Source organism: Lepidochelys kempii, chromosome 2, assembly GCF_965140285.1.
Source record: "Lepidochelys kempii isolate rLepKem1 chromosome 2, rLepKem1.hap1, whole genome shotgun sequence".
NCBI lineage: Eukaryota > Metazoa > Chordata > Testudines > Cheloniidae > Lepidochelys > Lepidochelys kempii.
Window position 1 is genome coordinate 68037201 of NC_136381.1, and position 21371 is coordinate 68058571.

A 21371-nucleotide genomic window follows, 5' to 3' on the forward strand; every position below is an offset into this window, starting at 1 on the left:
TAATGGGAAGTTTCTTAACTTCTTTATACATCAGTTCCCAATAATAAAATAGGGATAGTAATACTTCATTTCCCCCTTGCTTTTGTATCTTACCTATTTAGATTGTAAGAGACAGATTTTCAAAGATTTTAGGAACAATAAGTGCCTAGTGAAATTTTCCAAAATAGCTAAGCAAGTTACATATGCTCCTAGTGGGCACTTAGCCACTTTTGAAAATTCCAGTAGTCATCTATTTGCACCTTTAGACGCCTAAATACCTCTGAAAATCTAGTCCCAAGTTCTTTGGGCAGGGACTGTCTCTCACTATGAGTTTGAACAGTACCTAGCACAATGGGCCTTGGTCTTGACTGGGACCTGTAGGTGCTATTGTAATAAAAGTGATTAATAATAAAGTAATAATACGCAATTCATATTTTTCCATTACTTCTCTAACTTCCCGTTCTCTATATTTAATTCACTTGCAAATAAGATTTAATTAACTATCTTATTCCCAGTGCATCCCTGCCTCCTTAAAATTAGAAAACACCTTTAGAAGACATAGGCTCAGATCTTCCCTTACATTGGAGACACATTGTAATGTGAAAACCTACACAAAATACACTGCTATGGTGGCTTTGGGGCCACAAGCCAATCACCCCAGCACAGGGGATCCTCCAATGGCTTAGAATTGGTGTAACTGCTCCTACAGCAACCCATTCCTGCCCTGATGCACACCCTAACTGAGCCCTCTGGGAATGAATGAGGTCCATCAGTAACTTTACTTCCGAGTTCACTAGAACTGAAGCCATTTGCACTTCCCATCCAAGAGTTTTCTCTCATTCTAGGCCAATGATAATTATGACTTTGTCTGCATTAGAGCTGGAAGGTGTAAATTCCAGCTCGAGGAGACATACCCTTGCTAGCTCTGATGAAGCTAACATCCTAAAAATAGAGTGTGCTGTGGTGGTGTGAGGAGCAGGATGGGCAAGCAGACTCACGCATGTACCTGTCTGAGATGCTAAACGTGCTCCAGGCAGCTCTCCCCTCCCACGTCTCACACCGCCATGGCTACGCTCTATTTTTAGCACACTGGCTCAATGAGAGCTAGCATGAGTATGTCTCAAGGTGGAATTTACACTTCCAGCTCAGCGAGAAGCTGCCTCTGGGGGAAAGCATGCTCTATAGTTCCAAGCTTTTAGCCCTCCAGAGATAAACTGTTGTGACAGCAGTAGCTGAAATAATGTGGACAGTGAATGCCTTTGATAGAGAAGGTAATTGTAGTGGCTCTATGTGCATATAGAAAGGAAAGAGACACCAAGCAACTTCACAGATGTGCTAATATTGTTTTCAGTAGAGAACTCTCTCATCTCACAGCATTCTTCTGCCTGTAGAAACAAAGCAAAACACTCACTTATCCACCTTCAGTGCTTGGTTTCCAGTAATGAAAGATCCAGTTCTCTACAGAGCCTTATTGCAAACAATTCCTTCGCAGAATGTTTCTGCAGGTACCAGGTGGGGAAGAAAATATCTGGAGAATTTGGCCAATTGGGGCACTGGGATTTGGCAGATTAATATTCACAAGATTTTCTTCCACAGGGAAAAATCCTGGTCACTGTACAAAGCCTGAGTAATAGGAGAAGAAGCAGAGATTACTTTAAAGATTCTATGAGACCATCAAGGGTTGCCTCCTCCTCAGACCATGCAAACTCCTTACTCTGTGCCTCTTTTCCTCCACCCCTTTGTGCTGGACTTCAATAAGCCTCAACAGATCACAGCTTCCCAGCATGTAGGACTCGTGGATGTTCTGTGCTGGGTCCTATAATACTACTTCTCCCAATATATACAGAGGGTCCACACTGATTTTGCAGCTGTCACTGACCTTCATGGCCCTGGAGAAGCTGAAGGAGAGGATTTGCCAAAGAGTGCTTACTTTACAAAGAAGAATGAGTAATAATTAGTCATTGCAAGTTTCAAAGCACTCTGTACCTATTTAACTTTGGCATGCTTGCTCTGACAGAGCACTTTTTATTTTGGTAATAGGTAATCCAACCTGCATCTTCCTGTGTTGGAAGCTAACTTTCATGTTTCAAAGTTCTGGAGAGGAGTCATGCAAAGTGTTCTGCTTTGTCTCCACCTGCTGGAAAATGGAGAAATGAAACAGGCCAGAGCGAACTGAATCTATTAGTGATTGTGGAAAATCATCTGTGACTACCAGGTTCCTCTATTTGATTGATATTTAAGGGCAAAATGGAAAACAGCTTTATTACACTTAAAAGCTTTTACTCAGAAGGTTGCTGCGACTGAGCTCTTCATGGGTAGGAAAATTATAGCCTCATATAGGTTAATGGCAGGCACCACCGATTTGGTCAACTTAACGTATCCTATCTACACACATCCACATTGTACATAATTTAAAAGCTTATTATGTCTACTTAAATATGAAGTATGATGTGGCTCTGTCAAGTGGTGCTGGTACCATAGCAACAAGGATACACAATGACACCATAAATGCAGTAAATTGACCAGTTTGAAATATTTGCATTCATTTCTGTTAGCTTTGTACAGATATAATTTGACATTTCTAGTCATCATTATCATCATGATATCTGTCAAGAATAAGTGGGTTACCACAGTTTTCATTGCCTTGGCAAGTATACAGTTCTGTGCAAGCAAGATTTTCTGACTACAGAGACAGTTGATTGTGCACCAAACCCTACTGGTACAGGCACAAATAAGGTCTTGTAGAAGCTCAGGTGCCTTTGAGCCCATGAAGAATACAGAAAGTAGTTAATCATCCACATTTTTCCATCCATGTTGCAATGTTGATCTGATATTCTATTTACCTGTGTGTGAAGACATCCAAATCTTTATTTTGCCAAGATGCTCTTTTGAGATGCTCTTCAAAACTGTCCTCAAATGGTGAGGAGTTTGGCCTGTGACTTGTACTTTTTTGATGGCTAGATTGAGGTGCAAGCAATTCAGGTCTCTGTGAGTCTTCTATCCTTTCTCACTCCAATCATATAGCACTGCTACCAAGTTCTTTAATGAAGAAATTGTCCATCACACTCTCCATATTTGGCATGATCTCTGAAGATGTCAGCTTCCTTTGTTTTCACAGCATTAAACACAGATTCCGCCCCCCACCCCCCAAATACCCGTTAGGAATGACAGTCACCTCCTGTTAATGCATGTAAAGCAGGAAGTATGTTGCAGAAGTCAGGAGTGTGTGCATCACAAACTGCATGCGCAGGTATGAAGTTACATTTGTCCGATGTGCTGGTAATGGTGCCTGTTTCAATCCACATATTATCCATGTGTTCCATTTTTGGAAAGTAGTGAACAGAAAGGTCCAAAACATCTGTATCAGGTGACATCATTACTATGGTTCCTTTGACCCTAAGAGATCCAAAAGCTGTATTAACACATACAGCATGAAGAGCATCCTTGTGTCCGCTTCCTCTTGAGTACTGTACAAACCTTGGGGCTTCTTTGATACCTCTACTTTGCTACTTCACCATTGGAAAAGCCGCCAGCAAGAAGGAGTGTTTGTGTTGTATATGTCTCTACACTCTCAGCTGCATTTTGAACCATACATTCACAGAGGAATTTTACAAGTGACTGCTTACTGGATGCCAGGTTTAGAAACTTTTTCCATGGATGTACAGGGCATCCACCAATCACCTGATATTTCTTGCAGCCAACCTTAGATCCTGCCTGGTGCTGTTTTTCTGCAATTTTCGCAGGGTTACTGTTGTCATATTGGTCAGACTTTGATTGCAGAACTGGCTTTGTCAAATCCTTTTAGGATCTGCCTCAAGTACTCAGCAGCCAGTTCATCACATGTGTGGAATTTGTCTCCAGCCATCATTTTGTATGACAGCCATAGCATCTCTGTACACTGTAGTTTCTCTGTTGCATGATCTTAGGTCATGGATTTTTTCAGCCTGAGCTTTCAGCTGATGTCCTAATTCAGTTTTGTATATTATTCTCAGTGGTCTGTCAGCATGCAAGAGGGTCTTAGGCACAGGTCCCACTGAGGGACTAAGAACAGTTGCCATTGAAATATCATCTCTGCATCTTGCTAAGGACAGGGCTCTGCAGAAAATGTCTGGACTGATAGTTGCTGTGATTGTCCTTCCCTTACCAGACTTAAATTTGGTTTTCTTGGTCATGGCAGAAAATGTTTTGATGCTAGATTTCTTGACTGGGCTAAAGAAGCAGCATGTCCCATCAGAATCAAGTGCCCCTCTCACAAATCTCTCCATTTGTTCTTCACCAACATCTGCTGTTTTCAGTAGAGTCGTATACATCTGATGTTACATATACTCCACTGGGTATGTTGATAAGGGCCTCTGGATGTGATTCAGGGTCAAATGGGTTTGTCATATTGTTGTGGATATGGTGGTGTGATGGAGTGCTTGCCCCGCACTGGCCCTGGGAGGGTTAAAACCAGCCTAGGGAGGCTAAGTGCAAGGCAGCCAAAGGAGTGGCTGCAGGGGAAACAGCTAATTAGGATGGCGACTGCGGACTATAAGGGCGACAGCTGGACTAGCCGATCAGGGCCCAGCTGGCCCATATGAAAGGAAGCTGCAGCCCAGAGTGAGGGAGTCTGCTGCAGGGAGCCCTAGGGAGACAACTGGCTTCCTAGAGGGCTCCTGGCAGGCTGCCAGGACTTATAGGCTTGAGGCCCTGGGAAAAGAGCAAAGGAATTGGAGCCAGAGGCAGGAGCGGAAGGAACTGGGGCTGTGGGGAAATGGTCCAAGGAATAGAGACAGTGAGCTGGAAGGAAGAGGCAGCAGGAAGCTGCTGTTTGCAGGGTTCCTGGGCCAGGGCCTCCCCACTAGATGATGAAGGAGCAGCCCAGCGGTGGACTGCCAAGCCGCTGCGAGGAGCAGCTGGACTATTATTAGAAGAGGCCCCCGGAAGGGGGGGAAACCGGATGGACACATGACCAGAGGGCTGTGCCATGAAGCAGACGCTGAGAGAAAGGAGAGAATGGGTCTGTAGATGGATGCAAGGATGGGAGAGCCACCACCACCCGAGGATGCACCCGCTGGGACTGAGTAAATTCCTGAAACGCCCAGCAGGAGGTGACAGTGTGGTGAGTTACCCCGTGACAGGTGGTAAAGTTGTAACATGCTCTTCACCCCTCTTCAATGCAGAGCAAGGACTTGTTGGTGGACTTTGTTTTTACTACTTTTGTTATGCCACTTCTTTCTCTCATAGTTTTTGTATATTCATAATATGAAGCTATGTATTGTCATCTCTAATACTGACCTATGCATAAGTCAATTAAAAGGCTAGTTTCTAGAATATTTCAAAGGCTAGTACTACATACATAGACAATTACAAATTAAAACCTTCTACAAGGCAGACTAGGAGCTATGCTGTATGTACAAAAGCTTACTAATGGTGAAGCATTAGGAATTTGCGTACATTTCTATCTATCCATTATGCAGTGCAGGCTATGGACACACAGTCTACTGATACTGGTGCAATATCTTCAATGTGAGAATAACCTGGCCAGCAAATTTTAATCAAAAATACTGCATAGAAGCTTTATAATCACTGGTGAGATGTTTTCACATCACATATTCTTAATTGTCAAAGTATTTCATGTTTGCAAATTGCAAAGTGTTGATATTCACCATTTTTGCCACATGCTAAACAGCTTCATCACTTCTGAAAAAAAAATTTGCCCATGCAAAACCAATAAAAGTCTTTTATTAAACTGTCGTTTAGTAGGTTTGACCAATAAACACCACAGTAAGGTGTTGAAATTAACTTAAACAGTAGTCATGTTGCAGTGTTTCTGGAACAGTGCAAAAAAATGACACTTTCTCATTCTGGGTACCATTGTTTCACCTGGCCTGCAGGCTTACGGCACCACTAACAGCTTCAGATCATACCTCATCTAAACGTACTGTGGCAAAGTCAGACCTCACAGCTATAAAAGAGTGGTCCTATTGGGATGCAGGAGATGGGCGGTCGGAAGCCCGCCCACTGCTAAAGCACCTCCCCCCAGCCTAAGGGGAAGTTCCACAGGACCTGGAAACCAAATGATTCTGGGGGACAACTAATGAAAAAACAGGGACAGAACTGAGATCAAAGGGTCAAACGAAGGGAACCGGACGGGGACACCGAGCAGAAAACCTCGCACAGCACCCACTGCTCCTCGAAGGCATCAAGGGAGCCAGCAGACGCCGCCCAGAGGAACTCTGCCCAGATGTGTGAAAGAACAGAGGATCGGAAATAGGCCCTACAGTCATAGGAGACCCCATCGACCAACCTTCTCTCTCTGGTTTTATAGATGGCCATTTTAGCCAGGGCTAGGAGGAGGCTGACCTGGGGGTCCCGTGGCTTTGTGGGGCCACGGATAGGGAGTGCATAGATAAGGAGGTGAGGGGAAAAGTGCAACCAGAAACATAACAAAATATTTTTGAGGAGCCGGAATAGGGGCTGCAACCTGGCGCACTCCAAGTAAACGTGCGCCAGGGTCTCCCTCACGCCGCAGAAGGGACAGGTGTCCGGGACAGGGGTAAACCGCACCAAGTACACGCCTGTGTTCACGGCCCCATGAAGGAGCCGCCAACTGATATCCCCGGCGGGCTTCGGAACCAGGGTGGAATATAGGCTGACCCACCAGGGCTCCTCACCCTCGAGAGGTGGCAGGAAGTCCCGCCACTTTGTGTCAGGGTGGGACACAAGGGTGACGAAGTGAAGGGTGTGGAGTGCGAGCATGTATAGATGTTTTCTTGGCGTGGTCTGGAAAAGAACCTGCTGCAAATCATGCAGCCAGCTCATGTTGAAGGTACAGAGGGGCCAGTTGGGTCCATGGGGTAGGGGCCCGATGAAAAGGTCCAGAGGGCCCGGGGTGGAGGGTGGGTGGGGCGTGCCCTCTCGCAGAACCCGGTTGAGGTAAACCCAAGCAGCAGGTGGTAAAGCGGCCCTCACCTCCTGAAGTATGCACCCGGGAGTATGAGGTCTGGAGAGCCCCATGCGCTGAGCAAGCATCAGGGGATCCAGCCAGTCTCCATGGTTGTGGTCCAGGAGGTCTCCGACTCTGGTGACTTCTGCCAGGACCAACCTCTGGCGCACCGAGGGGGACTCCGCCACCTGCACAGGGAGCTGGGAGTTGTGTAGCAGGGGCTCCACCAGGAGATCTGCTCCCTCGGTGGCCGCCATGGACCTGGTCGCCGAGAACAGTTTCCAGGTCCGGAGCAGATCCTGGTAGAAGAACAGCAGCCAAGAGAGGATGGAGATAAAGGAGCTGTCAGTCATATCAGAGCCCTCAGAAGCGGCGCAGGAAGGCGTGCACCAGCACTCTCCATGCCGGCCTGCCTGCACCATAAAGGAGCCTCTGCAGGGCCTGGAGGCAGAAGACATGGACCTGAGTGCGTAGGCACTTCAGGCCCTGCCCTCCCTCCTCCAGGGGCAGGTGGAGGACCTCTACAGAGACCCAGTGCACTCCTGGCCAAAAGAACTCCAGAATCGCCGTCCGGTGGTTGGCCAGGAAATCCGGGGCCAGGGCCAGGGTGTTGAGCCAGTGCCAGAACATGAACAGGACCAACTGATTGAGCACCAGTGCCCTCCCTCGAAGGGAGAGGCACCGGAGTAGTCCTGTCCATTTCCAGAGCCACTTTGTCACCCTGCCTTCTAAACCATGCCAGTTCTCCAGCGGCTGGCCAGATGCGTGGCAGAAAGGTAAATGCCAAGATCGAGCAGAGGACCTGCGCTCCACTGGATGGCCTGAAGCACGGGTGGGAAGGAGCTCGCCTGCCACCCGTCCCCAACCACCAGGCCAGAGCTCTTGACCCACTTGACCCGAGCGGAGGAAGCTGCTGAGTAGACGCCCTGGCAAGTCTCCACCCGCACCAAGTCGCCCGGGTCTTGGACCATGAGGAGGATGTCGTCGGTGTACGCTGACAGGACCAGCCGCAGCTCCGGTTCTCACAGCACCAACCCCATCAGTCTCCGACGGAGGAGACCAAGGAAGGGCTCGATCACCAGAGCGTACAGCTGGCCAGAGAGGGAGCACCCCTGCCGTACTCCGTGCCCAAAGCTGACCGGGTCGGTCAGGGTCCAGTTGAGCCTGACCAGACGCTCCGCAGAGGCATACAGCACCTGGAGAAAGCCCACAAACCAGGATCCAAAGCCTAACACTCACAGAGTGCCCAGAAGATATCCATGATCCACCCTGTCGAACGCATTCTCCTGATCTAAGGACAGGAGGGCGAACGACAGACCATCCCTACACCCAAGCTCCAGAAGATCCCGGACCAGATAGAGGTTATCAAAGATGGTACAACCCGGGTCGGTGTAGGTCTGGTCTGGGTGGATCACATCCGTCAGCACGGACCCCAGCCGCAGCGAGATGGCTTTGGCTACGACTTTGTAGTCCATGCTGAGTAGCGAGACAGGACACCAATTCCGTAAGTCACGGAGGTCCCGCTTCTTCAGCAATAAGGCGAGCATGGCTTGCCTGCACGAGAAAGGGTGGAAGGCAGATATATCAGCCCTAGAATGGTGAAGGCCCTTTTCCCTCTGATCTGAAAAGAAGTTCTTAGCTTAGCTAGAGATGCCTGAACCAATTAAGGGCCTCTGGTGATCCTTAAAAAAAACCTCTTCTAGTGTGAGGGAGGGATGAGAAGCAAGCTGCAGGAGGACTAGTTGCAGCAGGGAGGCAAGGCTTCTCCTGGGTGGAAGACTGCTCCCCTCCCCATAGGTGAAAGACCCAAGTTAACTTCTGTTTGGGGAAGAACTATCAACGAGAAGTCAGCGTAGTAAGGCAATGCCATGGAGAGGGGGCAGGGAAAGGTATTTCTTTTTGCATTGTGAATTTGGTTTTTTGTTTTGCTCAGGAGAGCTCCTCTGGCCTACCCTGAAGTCCACCTTGTAAATACTGAAAAAAAATCCAAAGTGAGGAATTAAAAACCTGCCAGAGTGGCACTGATTTACACCAGGCCCCCACAGCCAGAGGGAGAAACACCAAGCCAGCTGAAGTGAAAGGTGTCTTGCCATAGTACATAAAATAAGTTTTCAAATGATGTGTAATGTGGGCCTGTTTAAGGTAGATACATTAAACTCCAAAAATATGGCCCTTTTTGAGAATTGCCGCATGGCTAACAGGCCTTCTCTGCCTGCGATTACCATCCTTTTGCCTCCGTCTGCGTGACAAGTTGGCTTCTAGCTCCCCCTAGTGGATCACTATGACTGGAGAAACCTAATTTAAAACACTCAGTGAGTCTTGCAAAGTCAAACCGGAAGGAAACACTAAGCAGATGAAATAAGAATAATCTCTGCGCTGACAAATCTCCATGATTTTAGGGGAAAGCTTACTCCTTGAAAAGTCCTTATCTTATATCTCCTAGTTTCAAAAATGAAGCTTTGAAAAGTAATTGAAGTTGTAAAACCTAATTATAGAATGAACTAATTTTAACTGATACCTAATTGTGTGGTTTCTTATGTGTTCCATAGACTTGCAAAGCCTTCCTTCCAGCTATGATTGCCTGTAACCGTGGACACTTGGTTAGTATCTCAAGTGGAACTGGACTTATTGGTGCCAATAAACTGACAGGTTAGTGTGCTGTAGAGCTATTCTGAATTAATGTAAATGTATACTCAGAGTTAACCATTTTACTTCTGAAATCTCATCCAGCTTTTTAAAGGAACGTTGTCTTAATCTATTATGCAAAGATAGTATAAACTCATGAAAAACCTGCAAGTATTTGTAAAAATTATGAGCAGACTGAAGGAGAGAACTATGATGATTATACCTGTTTAGCATAGACAAGCCCCCTGCAGGCGTCACGGACTGGAAAGAGCAGTATGCACCATAGCAAACAGATAATTCAATTATCACAGAGGACACAGCAGTGATCCCTTCAGGAACATTGCCTAATATTTCCCATTATCATTTTTTCTGACATTTTGCAAAGAGCTCTGTTGCCTTCATGGTTTGCAGCTAGAACTTTATATTTAGTAGGGGGATGGTCCTGGTGTCATACAGGTGCCTTTTATGATCCCCATGAAAATCCATTCTGATTCAATGAGTTATAAGCTGTTAAAATTCTCCATTTTCCTTTTGTGTTTTTCTCAGTAGAGCTTGCTATTAAAATTTCTGAACAAACCATCCACATGTTGTATGCTTCCCAACCTCTCACTTCTGCATTCCACACAGACAAAATGGATCATCCAGCTTCTCATACTTCCTCTCAAAATACCATTGTGCTAGCAGCCAGGATATTAGGAGCATGTCTTGCTTCTTCTACTAATTGGTGTTAATAATTCTGTATTCTTCCCAACTTCTATTAGGCAAGACCACATACTCCACTGAGAATCTGAGAATGTAATCATGTCTTTAACATGACAGTCCTAACTCTCAGCCACTTAATTACACTTCCTGTCAGCATATCTGAGTAGTTAGATTTGGCAGAATCTTTCTGTCTATAAAATGGGGCTACTCCTGCACATGTAACACACTGTTTCAAAGAATAAGACTACACCCGCTGTCATTTATTAAAATTAGTCTTCTAGCACAAGTGGAGGGAAAGGAATATTACACTTGTGTATAATATAATATTTCTCCTTTTTATTCTTTAAAAAAAAACTTGTTAAAAGAATGTTGTTAAAGTTGAAAAGACAAACACCAAAAGTTAGGAAAAGCCTGTATTAAGGATGTTTGTGGAACCTTAATGACATCCACATTGCAAGCCTGGGCAATAGAAGGATGATGGAGCTGCCATTGGTAATGGAGGAAGATGACATGGGGAGGGATTAGTAGGAAAGATGAGAATTTCAGTTTTGGAAAGATCAAGTTTGACATGCAGAAGGACATCCAAGAGAAGATGTCTAAGACAACTAGAGCCACAAGACTGGACAAGAGTTAGTTAGATTTGAGAGTTCTTGCTACCAGAGGTTAATAATAATGGGAGTCTTGGGAGCAGATGAGTTTGCTGAGGATATATCCAGGGAAGAGAAGGAATTGGACATGAAAGAACTGAGGATGAAGAGACACCAAAGGAGATTCTGAGGGAGTAATGGGTGAGCTAGGGGAAGAATACACTAATGAGAACTTGGAAGAGAAAAAGTGTGGTTTGTTGGATGAAGAGTCTGAAGGGAATCCTCTTTTTTAAAGGCAGCATTGAGAAGGTAGTGCCTTTAGAGTTTAGCAAAGGAAATAGTTTCTGTTCCAGTGTAAGCTTCTTGGGGTAGTACTGGATCCAGGTGTTCTGAAACTAATAGGATGTTTGGTCTGTTATTTGCATGTAAATATCCAGGATGCTCTTTCCATGCATACCAGTGCTGTACCTGAGCTCCAGTAACAAACTGAAATGTTTCAATATCTCAGCGACTCTTGTCAGAGTATGTTGTCAGATTATAAGTCTTATGCTGTGAAAAACTAATGATCCAGTTGTGAAAACCTTATTCATGCTAGTGAGCTCTTTCTTTTATGAATAGATCCATTGAACTCACATCAATAAATGCTCACCCACATGAGTAAGGGTTGCACAACTGGGCCCTTTGACAAAATAGAAAGTAGCGTAACATAACTCATTATCATCAAAGTTTAAGTATTTTATTCTAAAAATTTAAATTCAGGCAGTAACACTTGCTATGATGCTAATGATGTGTTTTGAATATTCCTTTTTTCTTCTCTTTACAGATTATAGTGCAAGTAAATTTGCAATAATTGGCTTTCTGGAGTCATTAGCTTTTGAGTTACAGGCTGCAGGAAAGAAAGGCATTAAAACCACCATCGTCTGTCCTTCTTTCGTAAATACAGAATTATCCACGGGTATTCGTGTCTCGTAAGTAAAACTTTTTATATTTTGCATATTAAGCAATTGCATGTGGAATACTAAAAATGGTTGGCTTTAGATCTAGCATTTGTCACCATTCAGGGCAACTGCCCTCTCAGTGGTCTAATTCTCCCTCAGTGGTCCAGCCAAGGGCACCCACTCTCATGCTTCCAGCTCCCCAGCTGTTGTATTTCTTGTGTGGAGATCCACGTAGCTCTCTCTTCTGACCAAGGTATTTCCAAGCAGCACAGTTCCCTGCCTTCACTCTGTTATTCCCAGCACAGACAAGTTGCCCGAGGACACCTGTTCGTTTTCTCTTCAGAGACAGTTAACAGGTATAATTGCTACAGTAATAAGGTACCACACAACACTTCCTGTGCATGCCTACTTTATTCTTAAGGTAAAAACACTACAGAGAAAACACATTAAAATCAATACAGAACCTAGACGCATGCTAATAAGCTTACCAAATAATCCCCCCTGCTCCCCAATCCTAACATGGGCTCTGGCAGCAGCAGTCCTTCAACACCACATCCAGAGGTTTCCTTTGTGATCACAAGTTCATCACAGCTTGAGTTCAGAACAAGCAGTTTTATGGGGCCTCAGTTTGCCCAGTCCTTCCAACCCCACCCTAAAGATTGGGGGCCTTCGTGGACCAGAGGTTCTGTCAATTTGTTGGCTCAGGCCCGAGCCAGTTGAAAACCAAGTTATTTATCCAAAAACCTTTTCTTTGTCTGTTGGTCCCTGGATAATCCATTTTGAACTAGTATATGTGAGCCTCTCAAGGGGAGTGGCTTCTCTGAAAATGTTATAGCCTGAGTGCATTTGCCTTATCAGCCCATGCTGTTCTCCTATTTACTCTTCCTATGGAAATACATACAACGCTACAATAACACATACACAATTGCATTTTTAATATAATGGACCCCAAAAGTATTAACGTAATTCAATATGATTTAAATTAATTCAATGAAATTCATTCAGGACATTGCAGGAAATTGTCAGTCTGTCACAGCGTGTATGAAAATATAATTAGTAAACAGTAGAAATCATTTTTTCAGTCTCCAGCCATTTTAAAGTTGGCTTTGTTTTTTAATACCATTTGTATGGCTTATAAGTGCACAAAGCCATGAATAATGAATCCACTTAAGCACACATGACCAGTAACTGACACAAGCACAGACGGCACAAAAGTCTTACTGGCTGTGGACTCTTACTCAGAAATGCATTTCTTCAGCATGTGTGTGGTCCAGCCGACTTACCTGTAAAGAAGAGGGACATTGAGGTGCAGCACTAAGTGCATGAACCAAAGCCCAGTGACTTAAACTGGCTTTGGATAATGCCTGAACTGGACACTTCTTTCAGGCAGGTAAAAATTAGGCAAGGTAGTGTGTTGATAACTGAAGGCTTGTCTACACAAGAAGTTAAGCTGAATTTAAAGTGCATTAGTTAAAGTGAATTATACCCCTAGGTGGATGCTCTAATTAAGAAGTAAAGTGGCCTTTGTTCATTTCAGCTTATTTCACTTTTGCATGTGCCTGAGAAATGCAGAACACTAAACCTCGGTCTACACTTAAAACTGGTACTGGCCTAGCCATGTTAGTGAGAGGTGTGAAAAAGACACCTCTGGCAACGTAGGTCTGCCAATAAAACCCACAGTGTAAACACAGCTATGCCAACAGAAGAGTGATTCTGTTGACAAAGCTAATGAAGTTCAGGGAGGAAGTTTTCCAATGCTGACAGAAAAATTCCTGTCAATGTACGTTGTGTCTACACTAGGGGGTTATGCTGGCATAGGCTCTTTAGCATAAACAAAGCCTTAGTGCCTGAACTCATGCCCAAACTTATATAGGAGTATGCAGGAAGACGAAGGGGGAATGTTGCATATAGAAGGGGAAGCTGAGTCTGTTCTAGGATATGGAGTAACCCATAGATGGCTCTGGGAAGACTGCCATAAGTCAGAGCAGTCCTGGAGCTGTTCTAATTTACATCAGAGGCCATTCCAGCCCTCAGAACAGCTCAAAATGTGAGAAATACACAAGTGGTTTAAAGCCAGCTTTGCCTCCCGTCCTCCTGAGCTATGCCTTAGTGCTGCTTCTCTGGAAAGCGAAACACAGAACTTAGTCAAATTTATTTGAGTCACCCCTTAAAACGTCTGTAATGGTCACTGAAGTCAAACATGTACTGGTTTATGATGTTCCTACACTAGAGAATATTGGCCTTGCAATCACTTTTCCAGCCCCCTAGCCACCTGTAACACATCATATGGCCACATACAATCGCTACCAATGGTGCACAGGTGCTCACACTGTCATTGTGATTGCTCTTCCTCTGAGCAAGACTGACAACTATGTCATCCACCCTAATGGCACTGCACCATTGCAGTGCCAATGTACACAAAAGCACTGGTCTAGCAGCTTCAAGCAATGCAATTGTTCTTGGTTTTTCTGTGCACTACCACAATGGCTCTGCTCATCAGTCAGTAACCATTCGGACAGTTCAGTGTGCTGTCTGCATGCAGACCTAAGCAGCTGAAGTAGTACTTGGCAGGTCTGGGGCTCTGCCCAGTTTCCCCTCCAGGGCTCTCTTCCCAGCCCCCAGAGTAAAGAAGGATGCTGTCACAGGGTAACTGACCCCTGCAGGCTGTTGGTCCAGCTTCCCTGTGTCAGAGCAGCTGTGGCCAGTAAAGCCAAAAAAAAGGGGGTGCGGCTACACCTGGGCCTCTAAAGGCCTGTCAGAGGACAGGAGGAGGGGGAGTAACTAGGAGAGAGGAACCACAGTGGAGTGAAGCTAACTCCTGTGGTAGCGGCCAGCTGCCCAGAAAGGATGCCCTGGAGCCGAGCTGCTGTTCCAGAAGAACAGAAGAGCTGGCTGAGAGCAATGCTAGTGAACAAGGAGTGGCTGAGAAGGGAGCTGGCTGGGACTGGGAAGCTGCAAGGAGGGGGATTACCAAAGACCCTGGGAGGGGAGCCCATGAAACCGTAGGGGATAAGGTGAGCAGTTTGACTTGTTTTTGTTTGTTTTACTTGCTTACGTTTGGACAATACTTCATACTTCAAGGAGACTGGGCATGGCAGCGTATGCTTGGAAACTAGGGGAAAGCCCTGCCATGTCAGACACACAAACATTCCAGCAAGAGCCGAGGTGGGGAGCTTCCCCATCATATTTTCAAGAGTGACGGCTCAGCAGGGTTTAGTCCCTGCCTCTGATGAAGCAGATAACTTGAAATCATCCACTGGAACACATGAAAAATGTACAGGTCCGAATGTATGGTATATGCAATAGATAGATATAATTATGTAAGTGCCTAAGACTTGGTCTACACTTAAACTATATCAGCGTAGCTACATCAGTCACAGCTGTGGGGGGAAAAAAATACACCCCGGACTGACACAGCTATGCCAACAAAACCACCAGAGTAGATGCAGCTATGTCAACAGCAGAGTGCTTCTGTCAATGTAGCTACTGTTGTTTATGGAGGTGGTGTTCCTACACTGACTGAAAAACTCCTTCTCTCGGTGTTGGCTGTGTCTATGCTAGAGGGCTATGCCGACATAGCTATGCTGGCATACGATCCATAATGTAGACATAGTCTAATAATACCAGACACTGTGGGGTAGGTACAATTCACAAACCTTGTAATCCTGTGTGTGGACTCCATGCACTGTGTGCACTCAAACGCGGATGACTAGCTTGGATTTGGTAGCAAGACAGGGAGCCTTGCCTTATAGGTCACTGTTTCAGATTCCATCTCAAAGTGACCCACATCAATTCAGTGGCCTACTTGAAATAAAATTTTCCTCTTGAATCAGCCTGTAGTGGACACCTGCTGGCATTACAAACTGCCCTCACTCAGGCAGGCAAGAAGCGTTGTTGGCAGATGAGGTGCTGAGGAAGTTATGCTACAGATAGTACTTAGATAAGACCAAATGAAAATCAGATCATAAAAGGCAACCAGTCTGATGTAGGGCCAAATTTTGTCACCTCTTTGTGTGCATGTGAGTGCATAAATTGCCCACACAGCTGCCCAGAGTTTATGGGTGCATTTGCACATACAGAGATCTGACAACTTAGCCACAAAAGAGCATTACATGTTAAATGTTTACCAAATAAACTATGGGTAAGACTCCCATTGACTTCAGTGGGCTCCAGCACGGGCCCTGTATGAATGCTATTTATTAGGTAAAATTTCACAGTTTTCGACAGTTTTTACTAATTATTTTACTTACGGGGGGACTCGAAAGCTAGATCTGCACTACAGGTGCTACAGCAGCAGAGCTATGGTGCTGCAGCTGTGCGGCTTTAGCTCCTTAGTGTAGGTGCTTCCTACAGCAATGGAAAGGGGTTTTCCATCACCAGTTAATCCACCGCTCTGAGAAGCAGTAACTAGGTCAATGCAAGCCCTATGGAAGATCCATATAGATCATCTACACTGGGGGTTAGGCCAGCTTACCTGTGTTGCTCAGGAGTGTGAATCTTTCGCACTCCTGAGTGATGTAACTAGGTCAAAAATGTTAAGTGAAAACCTGGCCTAAGAATGGAGGATCTTTACTTTTTTGCAAGAAGCAAAACTTTCCATTTGAAGTGGGAGGAAGAAGGGAAATTATCAGTTTTGAAGTAAGTGATTCCAGGAGTAAAGTTTTACAGTTTTATAATAATTACATGTCCTATTTTACCAGGAGGCCACTTTTACTTCCTATTTTGGATGTAGAGTATGCAGGCAGGAAGATCGTGGATGCAATTCGAGAGGAGAAGTTTTATGTGTTCATGCCTCTGACCAATTGCCTTTCTTCTTTGAAAAAGTAAGAATGGGACTTCTTTCCCCTCCCCCCCCACCAAATACCTGGTAGCTAAACAGAATGCAAAGCTAGTAAAAATGTGCAATAAGATATGATGCTGGGCTATCAATTTTCAGACTAGTTACCTACAGAACTATGAAGAAAGGGTGGTTTCAACTACTGCCTCCAACACACTTCTCAGGTAAATGTATACACAAGTAAAAGTTATTTCAAGGATTTTCACAAATTATAAGACAGTGTGATCTGCAGGAAGGCACTTGGGGCCATAAGTCAGGAACTCCCAAGTTCTAAAATTGCCTCTGACTAGCTCTGTGCTCTTGGTCAAATGGCTTAATCTCTCTCTTCTGTTTCCTCATCTGTAAACTTGGATTGTTAAATGTGGTGTGAAGACTAATGTTGGAAATGTAAAGTATTATATCATGGAAACATAGGGCTGGAAGGGACCTCAAGAGGTCATCTATACCATCCACCCATGCTGAGGCAGGACCAAGTATACCTAGACCATCCCTGACAGATATTTGATTTTATGTTTATATGTAGTATTAATTTATTATTTCCTTGTTAGTTAGAATTAGTGGGTGGATAGTTAAAAAATACCATCAAGACTAACTAGAAATGCTGTTTGTCTCCTCAGCTTTGTACCTAAGAAAGTGCTACTCCTTGCTGTAGAGTATGCTGGTATTTTCAACAATCTGGACGGTGTCAGAGACCGGAAGAGAAGGGACCAAAACCACACTGCTCTGAAGATGTCAGATACCAGCTAATCAAAATTCATGTTTAACAGTTAATGGACATAATGGGTTATTTCTTCAGGTTTATTTCTTCCTTAGATCAATTCTCTTCTATATGATACTTTAGGTGTTTAAAGATGTCATACTTGTTCTGATAGCTGTCTGTTACTCAGTATTTTTTATCCTCAACTGTTCTCTCTTCTTTCCATCAGTACAGGCATATTCTCCCCTCAACATATGTATGTAATTCATTAAAGCAAATAAAAGTTAATGTAGTGACCTGTCTCAGTACCATAGGTAATGGGTATCGAGGTCACAAATTAACATAGCTGTTACCTTTATGGGCTCTCACAGCGAAGAGATTGTGAGATTTAATGGACATGGAGAGATTGACATAATCTCATATTGTTAAAGGTAGTTCCTCCAGGACAATAATTGGGGCTGAATAGAAAAAGTTGCATTGCCACTGCCTTTACTTCTTAGTTCTGCAGAATATTTCACTTCCATGCATAGGCAGTAATTTGAAAGGTTGTATCTAAGGCAGTGTTTCCCCAAAGTGAGGGACATGTCCAAGGAGGACAGTAAAGCACTAGTTTTGAGGGGTTCATACAGACCTTTCAAACGTTCTTCAGAGTCTGTGCTTTCATTTAAAACGAAATGAAGTCTCTAGCTATTATACTGAAAAGAAAACTGTTAAAATCTGGAGTGCAACCAAAGGAAAGATGTCTGTCCAAGCTTACAGAGACCTTGAAACAATAGCACTGAAGTGTGAACTGCTCCATGCATTTCAATGGGTGCTAACTCAGATGTCGCTAATAATGCTTTAAATGTCAATGTTACTAACTATCTCACTGCTTGTCAAAATACTTATGAAAAGAGAGGAAGTATCATAGGGCAGTGGCTCTCAACCTTTCCAGACAACTGAACCCTTTTCAGGAGTCTGATTTGTCTTACATACTCCCAAGTTTCATCTCATTTAAGAACTACTTGGTTACAAAATCAGACATAAAAATACAAAAGTGTCACATCACACTATTACTGAAAAATTGCTTTTTAACCATATAATTATAAAATAAATCAGCTGGAATATAAATATTGTACTTATAGTACAGTGTATACTCTATAGTGTATAGAGCAGTATAAACAAGTCTGTATGAAATTCTAGTTTGTATTGACTTTGCTAGTGCTTTTTATGTAGCCTGTTGTAAAACTAGGCCAATATTTAGATGAGTGTATGTACCCCCTGGAAGACCTCTGCGAAGCCCTAGAGGTACACATGCCCCTGGTTGAGAACCATGGGTGAAGATGGGTGAAGTATTTCCCAAAGTAGGGGAATGGGCATGAAGGGCTAGCTCAGGAGGGACATGCAGAAGACACATCAATTAAAACTAATAGGCCTTTAATAACACATGGTGTAGCTGTGGAAGGCATAATTGGTTTCATTTCCTGAAGGGGGAACTTACCTTTCAGAAGTTTGGGAAATATTGATCCAAGGTGTAGAGTGTAGATCCCTTGTGTATGCCGATGACACAGCCTAGTGATTTTGTATAAGCATAAAAAGGCAGAATTTGTGGTGTTGTGGTAATCTTGATTCTTTAAATTGCTGGGGCTTTTAGTATAATTTCAAACAATGTTACATTAATTTTTTCATAATCTTGTAAGGAAAGAGGTGTAACCCTTCTGCCCGTCAGAGTTGGCAGCAACAAGGGCTGGGTTCAATATCTAGGGGATCCATTCCAATAACACAATGCAAACCAGCTCGAGCCCCCACCCAGTGACCTGGGACAAATATATACCACCCCCGCTGGGCGCCTCCAAGAGGCAATACTTCCCCTCTCGCAAGCACATAGTCTGAGTGTAGCAAAAGCCTTTTAATAACACAGAGAAACAATGTGTCATTATGTTGGGGAAACACCACCAACAGGATTCATAAAACAACCCATGAGCAAAAAAAACCCATCCCAAGCAAATTGGGGCATGCCCCTTTCCCTTTGGTTCTTGAGTCCAGCAACCCCAAATCACCCAAAGTCCCAAAAGTCCAATGACCCAAAGGTCTCTGTCCCTGGTCAGGGCAGCCCCAGAGTTCGAAAGTTTATCTACGGGGCTTTACCTCCCAACCTGGGTGGAGATTGGACGGGGGTAAGAGGCACCTTACATGATCTGAAGCTGACCACCCCACAGCTCCATAGGCCCTCGCTCCGCTCTGCCAGCCACCCCACAAACTCCTTCGCTCAGCTCCGCTCCACGGCCCACAAGCAGCTCCCGCTGTCCCACAAACTGCTCCACCAGCCAGTCCACAAACTGCTCCGTGTCCCACCAGCAGCTCCCGCCGTCCTATGAACTGCTCCACCAGCTTGTCCACAAGGCACTCCAACCATCCCGCAAACTGCTCCACAATCTATCTTCAGGCTCCCCCACTACTTAACACAACGCTCAGTGATTTCAGCTCTTAGTCAGTTCAGCTCTTTGGTGAATTAGTAGGCGAGCCTCAGTGCTGGTGCATTGTTAGCCCAAAGTGAGCTCAGCAGCCTGTAACTAGACTTCTAATGAAATCAAAATTAGCTCTGATATTCCACAGTGGAGAGAGGAGGAAGTGCAAGTAGCATGTAAGGCCCTCACCAAGGGGCCCATGCCACCAAGTATTAATACTTGTCCCCAGCCTCTCTCAATTCACAGAGTTTTGGAACCCATGACCCTTGCCTAGCGAGTGCCATTAGTTGATGGTGAGTCCCTCCATCATAACAAAAGGCCAAGTACAGTTCCAAGCACAGTTCCCAAAATCAGGGTAATAATTTATTCTTCCTGCCCCAATAACAGAGACACTGAGGAACCCACAGCAGCCAAAGTGACCATTTGGGCAGCTATGGCCTCATTCTAGGCGGGGTGGGTGTGCCTATGCAAATGAGATCAGCCCCTGAAGTTCTTTTCCACAACTTGCCACACCTCACCACCAGATGTCAGGGTGGAGCTCATCCTGACACTGTTTACAGAGGTACTAAACAGTTTAAATGAACAGCGTTTCAACCAGCAAGAATTGTAGAGAGCCAAGTATAACAAATATCTTCACAATAGCATCACTACCACCATTTTTTAAAAAAACCTGAAAATCTTTATTCTCAATGGCCCTGGGCAGCAAGTTTTACTATTTAAACAGTTGACAGGATAACGCTTACATGGGGAAAAACAAACAGTTAATGCATCTGGGCATGACGGATCATAGTGGCTGTGAAACAGAACACTGGTTAGAACTATGAAGCTCTGCATTCCACTCAGAGCCAACGAGGAGAAGAGAGGAGGTGGGGAGTCATGTGCTGAGTAGGAAAGTTGTTGCATTCTGAACCAACTGGAGTGTTTTCATGGTCACTGGCTCCATAGCCTACTGTGGTGTACAATTATTAAAAACTGCAAGCGAAGGGCAAGAGCAATAGGTAACCTGAACAGGGGAGTGAACAGCAATAAACGCTGTTGAACGTAGTGTAATGCTATGCTGTCTCCCTTGCAGGACATAATAGGTACCTACTACTTCCAGTACTGCTGATCTCTGTAGCATGTCTGCAATCAATAATCATGACACCTAGCAAGCCGGCCTCCTTGCCTCTACCCTGGAACGGAAAAGAACTTGTGGAATTCTAAAATGTAGTTTCATTCCCCACCCCAAAGTAGTAGCTGCCTTCAGCTTCAGCAACCATGTGACGATTGTTTCTCATTCCCCCATATGATGGTATCCAGACAAATTAGACTCACTGAAGGTTTAGAGTAGCTTCCACCTATGATTGATAGTTCCTGTAGAACTAATGATCCAGATGCAGGAGCCTGACTGGTGAGAGGTTCGTGTAAGGGACAAGCCTGAAGTTGCTCCCAGTTCCTTATTCCAAGCTGAAGTTTTTTTAAAAAAAAGCATCTGTGTAAATTTACATTTTTAGAAATTCCAACTCAATGAGACTGAACTTTATAACACTACAGAAGCGTGTTTTTGAGAACATGCTTCACAGAGGTACAAGCAAGTCCCCAGGCGCCCGTCATATCATTTCCTATTAAATCTGAGTTATTTATTCAAATTG

The 21371-nt window shown here is 44.6% G+C and overlaps 1 protein-coding gene across 2 annotated transcripts in view; it reads left to right on the forward strand.

Annotated features, from left to right (window-relative positions):
* SDR16C5 (short chain dehydrogenase/reductase family 16C member 5) overlaps nucleotides 1-17561 on the forward strand; it is a 33082-nt gene extending 15521 nt beyond the window's left edge. For both annotated transcript variants that reach the window (XM_073329405.1, XM_073329406.1), the window contains exons 4-7: nucleotides 9457-9556; nucleotides 11645-11789; nucleotides 16460-16582; nucleotides 17214-17561. In XM_073329405.1, the coding sequence (XP_073185506.1) occupies nucleotides 9457-9556; nucleotides 11645-11789; nucleotides 16460-16582; nucleotides 17214-17343 (498 nt within the window). In that variant the 3' untranslated portion in view covers nucleotides 17344-17561. The remainder of the gene's footprint in view (nucleotides 1-9456; nucleotides 9557-11644; nucleotides 11790-16459; nucleotides 16583-17213) is intronic.
* Nucleotides 17562-21371: the final 3810 nt, after the last annotated feature.